At 34.8% G+C, this 15,896-nt stretch overlaps 2 protein-coding genes across 5 annotated transcripts in view; both read right to left on the reverse strand.

The window, feature by feature from the left end:
- The window catches only part of LOC123560758 (uncharacterized), a 73,726-nt gene extending 68,134 nt beyond the window's left edge, over window positions 1-5,592 (reverse strand). Inside the window, exon 1 of the mRNA XM_053552952.1 lies at window positions 1,451-5,592. The gene's annotated coding sequence lies outside the window, so the exon portion shown is untranslated. The remainder of the gene's footprint in view (window positions 1-1,450) is intronic.
- Window positions 1-15,594, reverse strand: part of LOC123561737 (uncharacterized) — a 348,910-nt gene extending 333,316 nt beyond the window's left edge. The window contains exons 1-5 of one of the 4 annotated variants that reach the window (XM_053552959.1): window positions 15,400-15,594; window positions 10,028-10,086; window positions 9,523-9,612; window positions 6,643-6,722; window positions 5,775-6,185 (exon numbers count right to left, since the gene is read on the reverse strand). In XM_053552959.1, the coding sequence (XP_053408934.1) occupies window positions 5,775-6,185; window positions 6,643-6,697 (466 nt within the window). In that variant the 5' untranslated portion in view covers window positions 6,698-6,722; window positions 9,523-9,612; window positions 10,028-10,086; window positions 15,400-15,594. The other 3 variants (XM_053552960.1, XM_053552957.1, XM_053552961.1) reach the window with 3 other exon arrangements.
- Between the last annotated feature and the right edge of the window lie 302 nt (window positions 15,595-15,896).

Below are 15,896 nucleotides of genomic sequence, written 5' to 3' on the forward strand. Positions count from 1 at the left end.
TGTTTACTGTTTAACCTGATTATTGACAAAGCAAGAACATATTTAAAGTTTCGCTTCAATGGGGGTTATTCAAAACAATGTGTTGTGAACATTGTTGAGTAGGCAGCACTTGCAGTGCTGTCGACATTGTTCAGTAAGCATCACTTGCGGTGCTGTAGTCACTGTTAAGTAAGCATCACTTGCAGTATTGTGGTCAATGCACAGTAAGCAACACTTGCAGTGTTGTGGTCACTTTTAAATAAGTAGCACCTGCAGTATTGTGGTCACTCTTCAGTATGTAAAACTTGCAGTTATGTGGCCATTGTTCAGTAAGTAGTACTTGCAGTGTTGTAGTGTTGTTGATATTGTTCAGTAAGCAGCACTTAGATGCTGTGGTCACTCTTCAGTAAAAAGCACTTGCAGCAATATGGGCACAGTGTTGTGGTCACTGTTCAGTAAGTAGCACTTGCAGTGTTGTGGTCACTGTTCAGTAAGTAGTACTTGCAGTGTTGTGGTCACTGTTCAGTACGTAGCACTTGCTGTGTTGTGGTCACTGTTCAGTAAGTAGTACTTGCTGTGTTGTGGTCACTGTTCAGTAAGTATTACTTGCAGTGTTGTGGTCACTGTTCAGTAAGTAGTACTTGCTGTGTTGTGGTCACTGTTCAGTAAGTAGCACTTGTAGTGTTGTGGTCACTGTTCAGTAAGTAGCACTTGCTGTGTTGTGGTCACTGTTCAGTAAGTAGCACTTGCAGTGTTGTGGTCACTGTTCAGTAAGAAGCACTTGCAGTGTTGTGGTCACTGTTCAGTAAGTAGCACTTGCAGTCACTGTTCAGTAAGTAGCACTTGCAGTGTTGTGGTCACTGTTCAGTAAGTAGCACTTACAATATTGTGGTCAATGTTCAGTAAGAAGCACTTGCAGTGTTGTGGACACTTGCAGTGCCGTAGTCACTTTCTGTAAGCGGCACTTTCAATTTGCAGTGTTGTGATTAACAGTTGGAAAATGAGTTAATTATACAGCGATAAATGTTGATTTTTTTTTACATCGTCTCAACAAAAACACACTTTTAACTCGCCATAACGTGTGTCTTAATTTTAAACGGGATACACATGACATGTTCTCCGTTCGTGCTACTTTTTATAAATAGGAAGACCTTTCACATATCTGGCACCGATTTATTGTTGAATCGAAAGTACTTACCCCAATACAGACCCAAACAAAAATATCGGAGAATCGTTTTGTTTGCTACAAACAGTTTTGTCCGCAACCAGTTAACATGTGCGGTTCAGTGAGTAGTACTCACATTATCAAAAACACAAATAAGTGCGTAAAGCATTTCATGAAACCTACTCATCACTCAAAGCAGGTAACGACAGAACACGTCAACAGGATAAACTCGAAAATCTGAATGATTTATACACTCCATGTAGTAACTGCTAGTGAAAACAAAACCATGATATATGCAATATTTACCTGCAATTATCTCTGTTCTAGAATATAACAGCTAGTACATGTACATCTCTCGGCAAACTCTGGTAGATTATGCCAGATCCTGGAACCCAGTCTCTGCTAGTCAGCTTAATTCCAAATCTGAGAAATACTATTCACTTCACATAAAGTTTTATTGTATATAACAACGACACGAACCTATACCTCACTCTGCACTAATAGCGTGTGTGCTGAATCAGCCTATTACGTAAGTTCTGATATATATGTGTAGCGTGATCAATAACTTAACTTCATACTGTAGATATAGAAAGCAACTCCACTGTGTATAATAGATCTAGTCGCGCAGAATTTATTTAGCGATTTCCTGGATCGCTGTCTCATTCTCAAAACGTTAGGATATGATGCAGATTATTACTCTATCATTACTCATTTTGGATTCGTGGCATTTGAGTCTGCAATTTACACTGTTTGCCTTGTGTTCGGTGCTTCCAAGGAGTCTACTTTTCAGATTACATTTACTTCACAACGCGGGTGTTACGTGCTGTGTGGCGGCCGTAAAAAGTTGCCCCGACTTCATCTCAGTGTTGTTATATTTTCTGGTCCTTCGGGATCATTGATTTCAACTCATTTAGATTTGAAGATTGAATACTGCTTAAGCCGATGCTAGGCGGCGTGGGCAGTGTTGCATTGTCCATTACTGCTCATGAACAGACTCAGTCAAACCGAGTCTGCAATTTTCACTGTTTGCCTTGTTCTCGGTGCTTCCGAGAAATCTACTTTTCAGATTATATTTACTTCACAACAGCGGGTGTTTAGTGCTGTGTGGCGGCCGTAAAACGTCGCCCCAACTTCATCTCGGTGTTGTTATGTTTTTTGGTCGTTCGAGATCATTGATTTCAACTCATTTAGAGTTGAAGATTGAATACTGCTTAAGCCGATGCTAGGCGGCATGGGCAGTGTTTCATTTTCCATTTCTGTTCATGAATAGACTCAATCAAACCGAGTCTGCAATTTTCACTGTTTGGCTTGTTTTCGGTGATTCGGAGTGGTCTACTTTTCAGAGTACACTTACTTCACAACAGCGGATGTTAAGTGCTGTGTGGCGGCTGTAAAACGTCGCCCCGACTTCATCTCAGTGTTGTTATATTTTCTGGTCTTTCGGGATCATTGATTTCAGCTCATTTAGATTTGAAGATTGAATACTGCTTAAGCCGGTGAAAGGCGGCGTGGGCAGTGTTGCATTTTCCATTACTGCTTATGAACAGACTCAATCAAACCGAGTCTGCAATTTTGGCTCGTTCTCGGTGCTTCCGAGGGATCTACTTTTCAGATTATATTTACTTCACAACAGCGGGTGTTACGTGCTGTGTGGCGGCCGTAAAACGTTGCCCCGACTTCATCCCAGTGTTGTTATATTTTCTGGTCCTTCGAGATCATTGATTTCAACTCATTTAGCCTACTTTTCAGATTATATTATTTATAATCTGTATGGCTGAACGTGTGTACCTTTCCTACAATGACGTGTCAGTCTAAAACAGTAAATAGTATCTTTATAATCTATTGTTTCACCATATTTAATAATGCACGAGTATATATCGAACTTCTTAACTGCCACTGTATTGTTTCAAACAGGTAACATAATATATTATCTGAATATCACCAGCTGTCGGCTTTCCCATATTTGAATAACGCCTAGGACGATCGGTGTTCACGGGAACTATCTCAACATAATTTGATAATGATATGTTTGAGGTAAGGAGAAAATGTGTGTAACAAAAATAAAACATTCTATGCCGTGGGGTATAGATATGGCTTTGTCTGTTTGCCCGACCATCTGTCCGTTAGCAAAAAAATGTATTACACATATCGCAAAAAGTAATAATAATAATAATAATGAAAACTATAACTTTATTTAAAGAGGATATTAACATATTTGGCTATAGCCAGTCTAAAATATGGTCCTTTAACATTATAATTTAAAAATGCACCATGAAAAAATTAATTCTTAGTGGCATAAACAGTATGTAGTACAATGAAGAGATATTAACATATGAATCAATTCTGTACAAATGGTGAAAGAATAAATGTTATTTGTAATCCGCGCACCAAAACCCTAAAATCTCATGTGTTAGAACAGTACGGGAAAGCAATGGATAACATTTATGGCAATAATATTGTTATTATGTCACATATGTAATAACAGATATAGACTAAAGACAAAATAACACGTGATATAAAAATGCCAACATTGCAAGGCTATTACACATTTTGATAAGTCATGAAGGAAGATAAAATGAATTAGAAAGAAAAAAGAACTAACTAGAAACAAAGAGAATAACACGAAAGCAACGCCACTAAGTAAAGTAAGTAAACAAATATATAAAAAGATATGTAGGGAATAATATATATATATTATGAATGTATATAAGATGATTCTTCGTGAAACTTACAATGTCTGAGAACACATGAGTTCGAAGAATGAATAGTAATATGAATGGTAGTAGGCAACATCTCTCTAAGTGTGCAACTGATAAAATATGCATTGTAGGTGATGAAGTGAAATCAGTGAGCTTTATTCGATATCAAGGTGCACACCTGGATGAGAACTTGAATCTAAAAGAGCATGTAAAACGAAAGTGTAGAACAGCAATGCTCAACTACTTCAGAATAAAATGTATCCGGAAATATCTTACCGAAGAGGCTGCCGAAACTCTTGTGCTGTCATTGGTGATATCCCATTTAGATTATTGCAGTGTCATTCTGTATGGTATTGTTCAAAGCGAGGTAAACAAAATGCAACGAATTCAGAGCATGTGTGCAAAACTTGTCCTCAATCGTAGAAAATATGACAGTTCCAAACAAGCGCTCTATGATCTTCACTGGTTACCCATCAAAGCCAGAATCGCATTCAAAATGCTCACCTACATGTATAATTGTTCAGCTGGAAATTCTCCGGAATATCTTTCAGAATTCTCTCAAAACAAACACAGACAAGGAACTTGCGTTCTTCAAATTCCGTACTGGGTGTTTCATTGTTCCTTTCAACAAGTGAAAAACATTCAGCGACAGAAGTTTTGGTACTGTTGGACCTAAACTCTGGAATGAATTGCCTCTCGAAATCAGGAACTCAGACACATTAGATGTGTTCAAAAATAAGTTGAAAACTCGTTATTTTGGAAATTACTTTGCACTATTTTAGAGACAGCGACTGCAATTTTTTTTCAGATATTGTGGTAACATGTCACAAATACAAAAATACCGTTGTTTGTAATAACTTATGGACATGTCAAAATAACTCACTTCTACTTACGTACTAACAAAACAGCTATCTTACTGTATCTTAATATTCTAATATTTTATTAATTTTATCCGATGCCTGGTCTTTTGTTTAAAACTTACTAAATAGTTTCTTCACAATGATATTTATGCTCATTTATTTCACACATCTTTAGAATGTCTTAATGATTAGACGTAATTTTTTATGTGTTTGTAAAACGCCATTGAACATGTTTTACGTAAAAAAAATCAGTTTATACACCTATAAATTGTGGATGGGGGTGGTCAGAGAAATGAAATGAACAGATCAGGAAATAAGGAAACTAACGAATGTCATAAAAAATGTATAGGAATGTTAGAATTTTCTCTACTGCAGTATAACATAATGAACAATGTTGTGCTATATATACAATATGTTATAACAACACACTTTAAAATGTGCATAATTATATAAAACCCCACATAATGACGTGTGTACTTTTCCTACAATGACATAATTTTCATATTGAATTGTTTGGCTGATTATAAAAATGTTATCATATAAGTTATTTATAGTAACAACAAAGGGAAATTAAACTTAAAACAAGAGTGCCAGAATGTCACAATATACGCCCGTCACAGCAAATTTCTGTACTCTAGCACCTGTATTTGCAAATGGAATTTTAATTTTGTGGTTGTTTAGTAATCATTGTAAGTCTTTTGTTTTTCTAAGTCCACAAAAAAACTCCTTACCAGGTAGAGATACCTTAAAATACACCTAAAATTGGAACGTAACATCTATGTTGTACCACAGAAAAGTGGTCGTGGTTTTTCCCTACGGTCAGTTATGAAAAAAGTTACAATATAAGTTATTTATAGTAACAACTAAGGGAAGTTAATCTTAAAAAAAAAAAAAAAAATTAATATTGTAATTCCTCTATTGCTATCTAAATTAAGGACACCGCCTATATATTTATACAGTGGTTAAATAATATCCTTACTCCAAACGTTTGAAACGTTCATAAAATGACCGTTTCTTGTGAGTGCAAACAAAACTACACTACTGCATCGTGAGTCGAACAAACAAACTTACCTACAATTGAAAGGCTGGCGTTTCTTTGAACAGAGGCAACGCTACCAGTAATGTTACTTTTATAGGTCAGCTCACATCTATAGTCTCTGGCGTCACTATATGTCAGTTTCTCTTTATTCATATCTAATATTAAATAAGTGTTAATTGGAGTACCTTTATCAAATACACCACCAGCAACAAAGCCCTTGTCATTTACAATGTCTTTATCTAAAACTGGAACTTCTTTTAAACCTGCTTCAATTTCAGCAAGGGTTTCCCATGTGTAGTTTGATCCTGGGTCTGTTTCTCGCCGTATTTGAATGTTGTATATCACAGCTGCATCTATTTCTGTAACATCACATGTCATGCTCAGAGTTCCTGTAGTTCCTAATTTTACTCGCGATGCTGACAAAGTAAAAGATAAGCCTGCAACTGAAAAATCAGAAGTTTACATATGTTATAATAAATATCAAGATAATTACAGTGATACATAAGAAAGGCTTGACTTTGTTTTGGTATTGGGTTAGTTATTATTGATACTATATATAAACATACACAATGCAACTGTCATAATTTACATCATTTATTATTACTCAGTTTTCGTATAAATGATTATAACATTACGCCAATATTGATGATAAGTTTTATGATCTTTGCTATTCACAGTGTTTACGCAGCTCAATAAAACTAGTGTAATTTGTTTTGTGTTACAGACAGTTCATTGAAAGCAATTCTAAATATCAAGACAAAAGTAGTATTTTCCAGACAAGATATTTGAAAAGCGTTGAGAATGTTTTTATTTTAGGTTTCTCATTTGAGCTAGCAAAATGTGTATCCTTAAATCGTAAAATTTGCAATAGTTTAATATAAAAAAAGAAATGATAATTACCAAATTTCGTTCCAGTAATCAACCATATGACGACAAGCATAAAAGCTGAATCCATTATTTCTCTGTTTCGCTTTCAGTTCCTGTAAGTATGCGAGTTTGTATAAATGAACAATTATGAAGGGTTATTGAATGTACAATAAAATACGCTTTTATGCTGAAAGGACCCAAATCCGTTTTAGGCCCGTACAAACTACATCTGGGTCTAAGTTTTTGCATCATGTCTACATGGATGGACCATTTCTGTTTTGACTGACTTTCGACACCTCATGTTAGTTTTTATACCCGAACGTATCTAAGGGGCTAGCGATTCAAGCATTTATTCATTTTTCACAACAATGACTTATTTATAGGAAACTGAAAATTCTTATTTCTGTAATCATCATAAATAACCAGTTGAATGACGTTTGAAATATTCTGTATGAAATGCTCAGTTTTCACATTGTCACCACGCATAGCCATGCCCAGTTAAGATTAAAACAGTTTACTTTATTTTGAAAAAGAATTATTTTAAAATTGATATAAAATGAAGATAAATGTAGGGAATTTATTATCTTAGAGAAATGTTAATGTCACGTTTACCACATAGTTGTTCCGCTGCGATCTGTAATTAGGGTAATACGGCTCATACTTTTTATACTAAAACTAGTTTTTCTTCACCACATGAACCAAAAATATAGTGTTTCATACCCAGTTCACAAAAATAGCGACTAGATGGCTCCTGCGCTCATTCCTTTGGTATACAGATCAGCTCTCGCGAAAACCCAATTTTCTGTTTTCACTCGAAAACAACAATGTTGCAGAGCCAGGAAATCCTCCGTGTACCGACTAGTTTTATGACATTAGCGAAATTCGAGAATTTATAATGCTGTATATGCACCGGTATTTTATGATCACTAGCCAATAATACACGAATTAAAAAAAAACGAGTGAACAAGTTTTTAAGAAGCATGTGGACGTTTATAGTAAATTCATATGTATTCAGGTATATTGTCAGTATTCAGATATATTGTCAGTAGAAATGATCTACTATGTATACTCAATATTGACATTGGATTTTCACAGATGTTCCAAAGGATAGTCTCCTAACCAGAATGGGACTTTATATTGCCTGACAATACTTCTTTCACTTGTTATACTAGATTTATATAGCATCCATTTCATGATAAACATACGATTTGTGTCAATTTGTTATTTCATTTTGTCGTAACGACACGACGACAAATGTCGACCCGCCAAACGTTACCCCCGCCGAATGTCGCCCCGCCTAACGTCGTATTTTCGCCGTCCGGAATGTAAGATTTAGTAATTAATAGGTCGGTCATATTACCACAGATTATGTCAAAAGGTTAAACTAATTCCAACATGAAATATCTTTATTGTTTTATAATCTTTAGATATTAGAGCATTTTAGAAAAAAAAAGTCCTAAAAAAATTCCCATTTGAAAATGTAAAAAAAAATGAGATTATGAAGGGCACCCTTATTAAAATTCTTGATTAAGACGAATCAAGAGGTTCATTCATTAGGTAATATACATTCGCTTACACCTATACGTTGGTTTATTTCTTCAATCAGGGGCACTAATTATATCAAATATCATATAAATTAAAGCTGATACTGAACTATTAGGTGACATATTTCAAATAAATTCATCAATTTACACCATAGATTTACCCCACCCATCAACAAAATGTACGTGCAGTATGTTTAAAGTACTTCCTTGAAAATCGTACTAAATGTTACAAATGTTATGATATTTACAACAGTATATTAAAAGAAACATTAAGGAAAAGAATCCCAGATCAACAGTGTCTGTACTACAGTAAATATAGAAAAGGTTACTACAGTAAAATGTTAAAATTTTCAGCTAACAGCAAATGTACACAACGTCGTAATGTACAAAAATAAAAGCAATGCGAGGACACAACTCTGCGATATACTGTAATCTAGCTCTATTATGAAGTTGCTGTCCTTAGAAATAAGACATGATGGTTCTTTAAAGCATGTTAACTGCCTATTCAGGAGTTGGAAAATGTTTTCATTGCTCGCTCAAGATTATGAACGCCAGTTAAGTAAATGTTCCGATTCTATTTCTATAACATCTACAACCAACACATTAGAGCAACCTGTGCCAAGGAACAAGTTTATCACCACGTTTGTACCATCCCCAGTTAAGAGGGTTTGGTTTCCTTCCAATCTATTTCTGTACTTAAATGGCAGTGCACTCTAAAACTATGAAACTTTGCATCTGCCTCAGTTGGAGGTAGGGTCTGTATCTTCATCACCGATGTGCTTGTTGTTGCCTTCGTAGTAAATTTTCTGTACCTTAAAGTGTTTAATGTTTCATTTGTTTTACCTTTGTACAAACGTACGAATGATTTATTACCAGCTGTTTCAATGACATCATGTGAACAGTGTTTATTTACAAAAACTTTTTCCTGGGATCTAAAATATTTATCATTTAATAATTTCTTTACTAGATATCATACAGTTTTTGTTCCCTTTCAGTGTTTTCAAAATAATACATGGTTTTCAAAAATGCCTCTTCAGATGATTCTTTTGTTGGTCTACCTTATCTACGTTTTACGTTATTTTGAGGTGTTTGATGTTGAATCGTAACTTGACATTCTGTTCTGAAATTCGTGATACAATTTTGATGATATCTTGCACCAACTGCTGTTAGATCATGTACGGTCTCAAGCCTACAGAAAATTTCACTTTCCCATACATCATTTCTGCTTTTACAAAGATCTGTTATTGTTAACTATAAAAACATCATATGCATTTTTTTGTCACTTGGTTTGGCACCTGTACCACAGAACAGACATTTCAGATGAAAAGAAAAGTCAGATGAGCAGTCCGTTTAGCTACGTTAGAGGTACCTTTTGCAGCTCGAAGCAGATTTGGGTTGCTGTATTTTTTTTCTGCACTCACAGTGGACAATGTTCAATGGTGTAACATATATTGTTCGCCTGCAATTTTATAAAAAAGAACAATGAATGTAAAGGTCAATTGATTTTTATATATATAGTGACCAATGACAATCTATAGTTATAAAAGAGTTAACACAAATAGACTCATTATGGTCCCTTTTATAATTCAGTCTTTTTTGTACATATTTCAGAGATGTTTGGATAACAAAGGAGATACAATGACATACAAGTATTCAGTGTAATGTTTTGATACAGAGAAATAAAGACGGTGAATTAAAATACCCTTCTTTCAATACAGATACACTACACAATTGAATATTAAAATTAAATTGTTAATAATTAATGGGCGATTGCGTTCTTCTGCTTCCATTCTTTTCAATGTTTAAATAAATATACAACGCTAGATATGCCAGGAAATTGCATAAACTACTAAAATGCATGAAAATAATTTTACCCAATGTTGCTATTTTACGTAAGTCATTCATGTCGCAAATAACACACTTCACCTCAGCACTGAAAATGGAAACGTAACTGTTGAATTGTAAGATGTATCAGGAAATTATATGCACTGGTATTAAAGCATCTAAACACTCTTGTAAAAAGCAAATGTTACAAATCCAAATAACAAGGTCTTTACCTCATGATAAATCCAGTAAGCGCCAGATAAATAGTAAAGCAACACTAGCAACACTTTCAACAGTAAAAAAAAAACTTGTTTCTTCTAGTAGCATTCATGCCACAGACAGCGTAACACAATCATGAATTTTGATCTCAAAATAACAAAAATGATCCTATACATAACAATGGTATTTAAAATAAATTGACAGTATTTTTGAAAGAAATATGCCTTTACTACTTATATATACAAAATGGATATATTTAAATACATTTTTACGATTTATTTTTTAAAGATCTTTTTTATGACACAAACACGCTTCCGTATATTTATTTTCCATGCATAATCCATGTGGCTGATCAAACTTTACTAGACCATTTTTAGAATAAGCAATCGTTGCCAATGCCAATACTAACACTTACATTTCATATCGGTCTGTGTATCAATACATGTTTTGAATAAAACATTGTCGTAGCGAACTTCGCGGAAACCCATGAAAATCAATCAGCCTTGATAACTATATTATTTAATGTTGCATTTACCAAGTAAAGACTGTTTGACATACTTCAATCAGTAAATTCTTTTACTTACCATGCACGATTCACTCAACAATAACCAGGAGTGGTGTTCCACACAATTTGACATAAAGCTCCAATGTTTGTTGCCGGAAGTAGGGAAAACATAGCACACGGTGCATGATTTTTTTCCCTAATTAATATAATGTGATATCTCCGTATCCTGTAGTGATATTTTTGAGGACTTTTTTTCTGTGTGTTATCTCGTGTAACTCTAACTATTCCATGCTTAATATCTCATGTTGGATTTAGTTTGACCATACGTTTAACTATGACCTGCCTATAACACCTGGAACATGATAACATTTTTAGTCTCTAATGAAGTGCTACAAGAGAAAATTACTCACTCTTACCAAAATCCCCTCACCCGCATCCCAAACCCAAAACCTTCATTCAATCAGTGCACATTTAAATTGTAAACTTTTCATGAAATACAGAACGATAGAGGTAATTATGCGTGCGTGCACGCACCTGCCGTCCGTCCGTCCGACCGTTTAATTTTTGTCTAGATTATAACTTTGTCATACATTGCTTGCGTCGATGTGGTGAACTCTTGTGAGCAAACTTCATATCCCTATCTGAAATGTCAATGTTACACTTGGCTGAGGGGGTTGGGCAATGGTCATATCAGATCTTATCCGAACAGTTATTTTAACACTAAGTCTTGTAAAGAAATTCATTTTTACTTCCTTAATTATGCAAAGCCTGAGCCCTAATATCAGGAGGGGAAACATTCGCAGAGCGACATTTGGCAAGAAGACGTTTGGCATGGCGACGTTTGGCGGGGCGACACACGGTGAGGCGACGTTCGGCGGGGCGACATTCGGCGAGGCGACGTTTTGGCGGGACGACATTCGGCGGGGCGACGTTAATCGGGGAGACATTCGGCGGGGCGACGTTTGTTGGGCTGCCAAAGCAACGTGCGGAGGTGGAGGGGCGGCTTAAAGACGTTTGTCGTGTCGCTATGACAGGACAAAATAATGAAATGGCACAAATCAGCCACCATATTAGCATGATAAAATGTTCTTTACATACAAATATAGCCTCTCAGGACGCGAAACTCACCCTCAACGTGTTCAGATCGTACCATACCAGGCAGTCGAAATTTCTGAAATGCTCTTGAACGGTGTGAATAATAAAAGATATATACATATATATGCCGCTGTAACATTAAATATTGATCCCGTTGAAAATTGACCCCACTGATCAAAATTTAATGTTGAAATATTGGTGGGGTCAATTCTCAACGTTGAAAATGACCTTTTGATCAAAATTCAATGTTAATTCATGGGGTCTATTTTCAACGGGGTCAATATTTAATGTTACACCGGCCTAATATCGATCGCGATGCATTTATACTCTGTATGAAGTTAAAGATATTATCTGTACTTGAGATCGTATCACGGAAAAAGATTGTTTAAATGGTATACTTTACTGAAGTTGATACTCAATTAATAATATCTAAACTTTGTGCTGTGCATAATGTTATATTTCTACATATTTAACATTGTTTAATTAAGTTATGATGCATTTCAGGCTTTCCCCTATAACAATCCATTAAATTGAAGTACTTGTGTTCAGTAGTCCATTATCATATTTGTTGTAAACATTGATTAATAAATGAGTAATATCATAACGATTACTATTGTCTGCTCATTATGAAAATATACTACATATAACTTTGCCTGTTTTGATTCATTTTATACTTGCATTTGTGCACTCTGTTCACTTTGATATGTATTACTTCTTATCAACTGTATGTACTAGTCCATCCATCTATCCATCCATCACACTTAAAATATTTTATTACCCCTGGCTCCGAACATAGGTAGCCATCAGATAAAAATGTGTTATATTAGAGGCTACAATTTACTTGTTTGCTCATAAAAATAACCATGCAGCCAGGGAGCCAGGCTACTCACATACTGTCTACGCGTGCTTTTCAAAACAATGGAAAAAAAACTCTCAGGTTCAAAATAGTGTAGTGTATTTCATTTAATAGCACCACGTATCTTCTTATTTCCCGGAATCCCGGTTGAAAAAAAAAGAAGTAAAAAATGAAACTATTACTATATCTAGCATCAAATTTCCGATTTGGAAAGTAAGGAAAACCCAACATATACTTATCCGGGCGCACAATGTCCCCTAGTGGTGTTAATATTAAAGTATTTAGGTATTCTTTCGATTCTTTTGTCCGTATGTCCAGCGGCTCCTAAAGGTCATGATCGTTCCATATCTTAAACCCCCATCATAACTTAATACAAACTGAGATAACGTAAGGGGGCAATTTCTGACTTGATCTTTATTTGACAGATGACAATGAGAGGAAGTGCATGACGCGACAACAAGAGAGTATCGAATTTTCTTCCCCTTTGTAAGTAAACAATAACTTTGTAATCTCAAAGGAAAAAAAATACTCAAAAGAAAAACAGAAACTAGATTTAAAAGCGGTAATGAATACTTATTTGCATATTGCTTATACATGACTATAAACAAGAGGTGTCACAGGAGACAGCGTGATCGACAATTTGAATGCTGGGTAGTGAAATTGGGCACATCTGTGGAAGCTGAAGCAGTCACAGCTGTTTTAGGTTTGAATAAAATCCATTCAGTGATAACTGAGAAAGAGTGAAAGTGCACCATAACTCAAACCTGAAATTTTAAGTAAAAAGGGAGATATTTCATGAAATATTGGTGTGAGATTTATGGCCCGTGTGCCATATAATGTGGTTGATGACGAGGATTAATAATTTTAGTAATAAAAAAGAAAGTGCATCAAAACTTTAACAAAGGTTTGGACGCGTAGCTTGCAGATAGATATAAAATAATCTATGACATTGGTTCTGATTGTAAGCCTTGTGGTGAGCTGTTCTTCTTTATTCAATAAAATTGACATATTTCCAGTGGCTGCAGCACACATCAGAACCCTTTTTAAATGTTTGTACCTTCATTTTCTTGGACAATATTTTTAATGCTGAATAAAAGTCCATTTTGTTGTGTCATTCTGTTTGCTTATAAAAAACTGTTTTCTCTAAGATTGTGTCAGTCTCATTTGAAATTTACAAGCAACCAAAATGCATGAAATAATAGAATATTTTAGCTTGATATCAACAGTCTCTAAGGTTTCATCCCAACTGTAGCTTAGTTTCACCCTGTTTTGTCATTTTCTTCTCTGATCTGCATACAAATTACAAACTTAAACTGTTAAGTATGTTCAATGTTACCTCTGACTGCTACAAATTAGCAATTTTAATGCTTAAAATATGCAGTTTTTGAAACATTTACACCAAATAACAGTAAAATGTGATATATTTGTGTTATTTTCCACATTTACAGCAAAATTAAAAGACATCCGTCATTTTCTATCAAAGTGTGATCAAAATAGCCCCTTTCCACCCTCATCTGGCCAGATTTCAATTTTTATTTTTTACCAATGTTCCCTTATGGGTTACAACACATTAAATAGATGGTCTTCTTTATCATATATACAACTGACTTATTTCCAGTGGCTGCAGCACACATCAGGACCTACTTAAAATGTTTGTAGATTACATTTTTAAGTGTATTTTCAGTGCTTAATAAAATTTTTAAAAAAGTGGACGTCATATTTGATAAAAGAAAAATATTTTCAGTCAAACACACAAACTGCAAAATCAGCTAAAAATGAGACCCCAGCTTGTGGTGGTGATGTATAATCTAAGTTTCTATGACAAATTCTGACATGTAATTTCTTCCTTATGAAAATTCTAGCTACATGTCAAGCATAGATCTGTCATGTAATTTCAGCAAAAATGCAAAGAAAGTAAGAAGGAAAATAGCTCTACAGAGCAAAACAAAACAAAACAAACAAACGCCATTATGCGACTGCCAGTTTTGGGCCATGTTTCTTTTTAGTGTCTGTAAGCCTTGTTAAAAGACATCTAACTTAATTATTACCTTTAGAATGACTTACATAGATGTCACAAGCACTTTGTGTTATATATTATTAGACGCTTACAAAACTGTACAGGCTTACATACTTTCTACACATAAGATTAAGTCATTTTAATACGTGAACTATTATTGTAAACTCTACCCAGGTGCCCGCTCGTGATGAAATAATGCACGGAGGGGCACCTGGGGTCTTCCTCCACCATTAAAGCTGGAAAGTCGCCATATGACATATCATGTGTCGGTGCGACGTTAAATCCAACAACAAAAAATAAAAATTATTGTAAACGCGTTAGTATCGGTTCGATGAATTTGTTTTGAAACTTTAATCTATATTGTTCTATTTCGCTTGCGACAAGAATATAATCGCAAATAAATACTAAGATAAAATACCAATCGTTGATATCTGATAACGATTACTTCGTGTGCATAATCTATGAACGTAGTACACAAATGCTTATCAATAACTGTTTGAGTTTTCAATAGATACAAAGAAACATTAAGTTGAAATTGTTAATTTCTTTATAGCAAATACTTACACACAGGCCTACTGATTTCTTATGATAAAATTGTTAAAACTGCTATCTTTCTCCACTTACATGTTTTGTTTTATTTTTAATCACAAAGCTCTATCCGTTAACTTTGATCCTATTTTAAACTACCAGAAACATATTTCAGACTTGAAAAAGCAAAATAAACACTTACACTGTATGTAGATTTCAATAAAGTTTTCCATGCCTTGATTTTTCTATTGTTTAAACGTGATTAAGTCCAATTCATATGATATTTACTCACATTATGTTTTGTATTATGATAGAAAATATAACTTATGTTCTATATCATACTTCCGCTTTAGATTTCCGGTGTTTATATGTCATAAGTTTTAACATGTCTCCTCGTACACTGAATCATTGAAACCTTGGAGGGCCACTTCTGAGCTTTCACGTACATGTGGTTATGACTTACGACCTATGACTTCTGACTTTTATATTATGACTTATGACTTTTGAATGGTGGCTGATTTCTGCCAGTGTAGTTTTTTTTTTTTTTTTGTTATGGCGCCCCCGTCAAATAAGAAAACGTCGTCATCCGTTCTGGCGGGTGCTCCAGAACGTCAGAACGACTCTGGCAGAAATTAGCCACCATAATTTCGGGTTATTTCTGAGCATGTCTGGTGTTCTAGAAGCTGAACATTTTTGCAA

The sequence above is a fragment of the Mercenaria mercenaria genome, chromosome 10, assembly GCF_021730395.1.
Source record: "Mercenaria mercenaria strain notata chromosome 10, MADL_Memer_1, whole genome shotgun sequence".
Classification (NCBI taxonomy): Eukaryota; Metazoa; Mollusca; class Bivalvia; order Venerida; family Veneridae; genus Mercenaria; species Mercenaria mercenaria.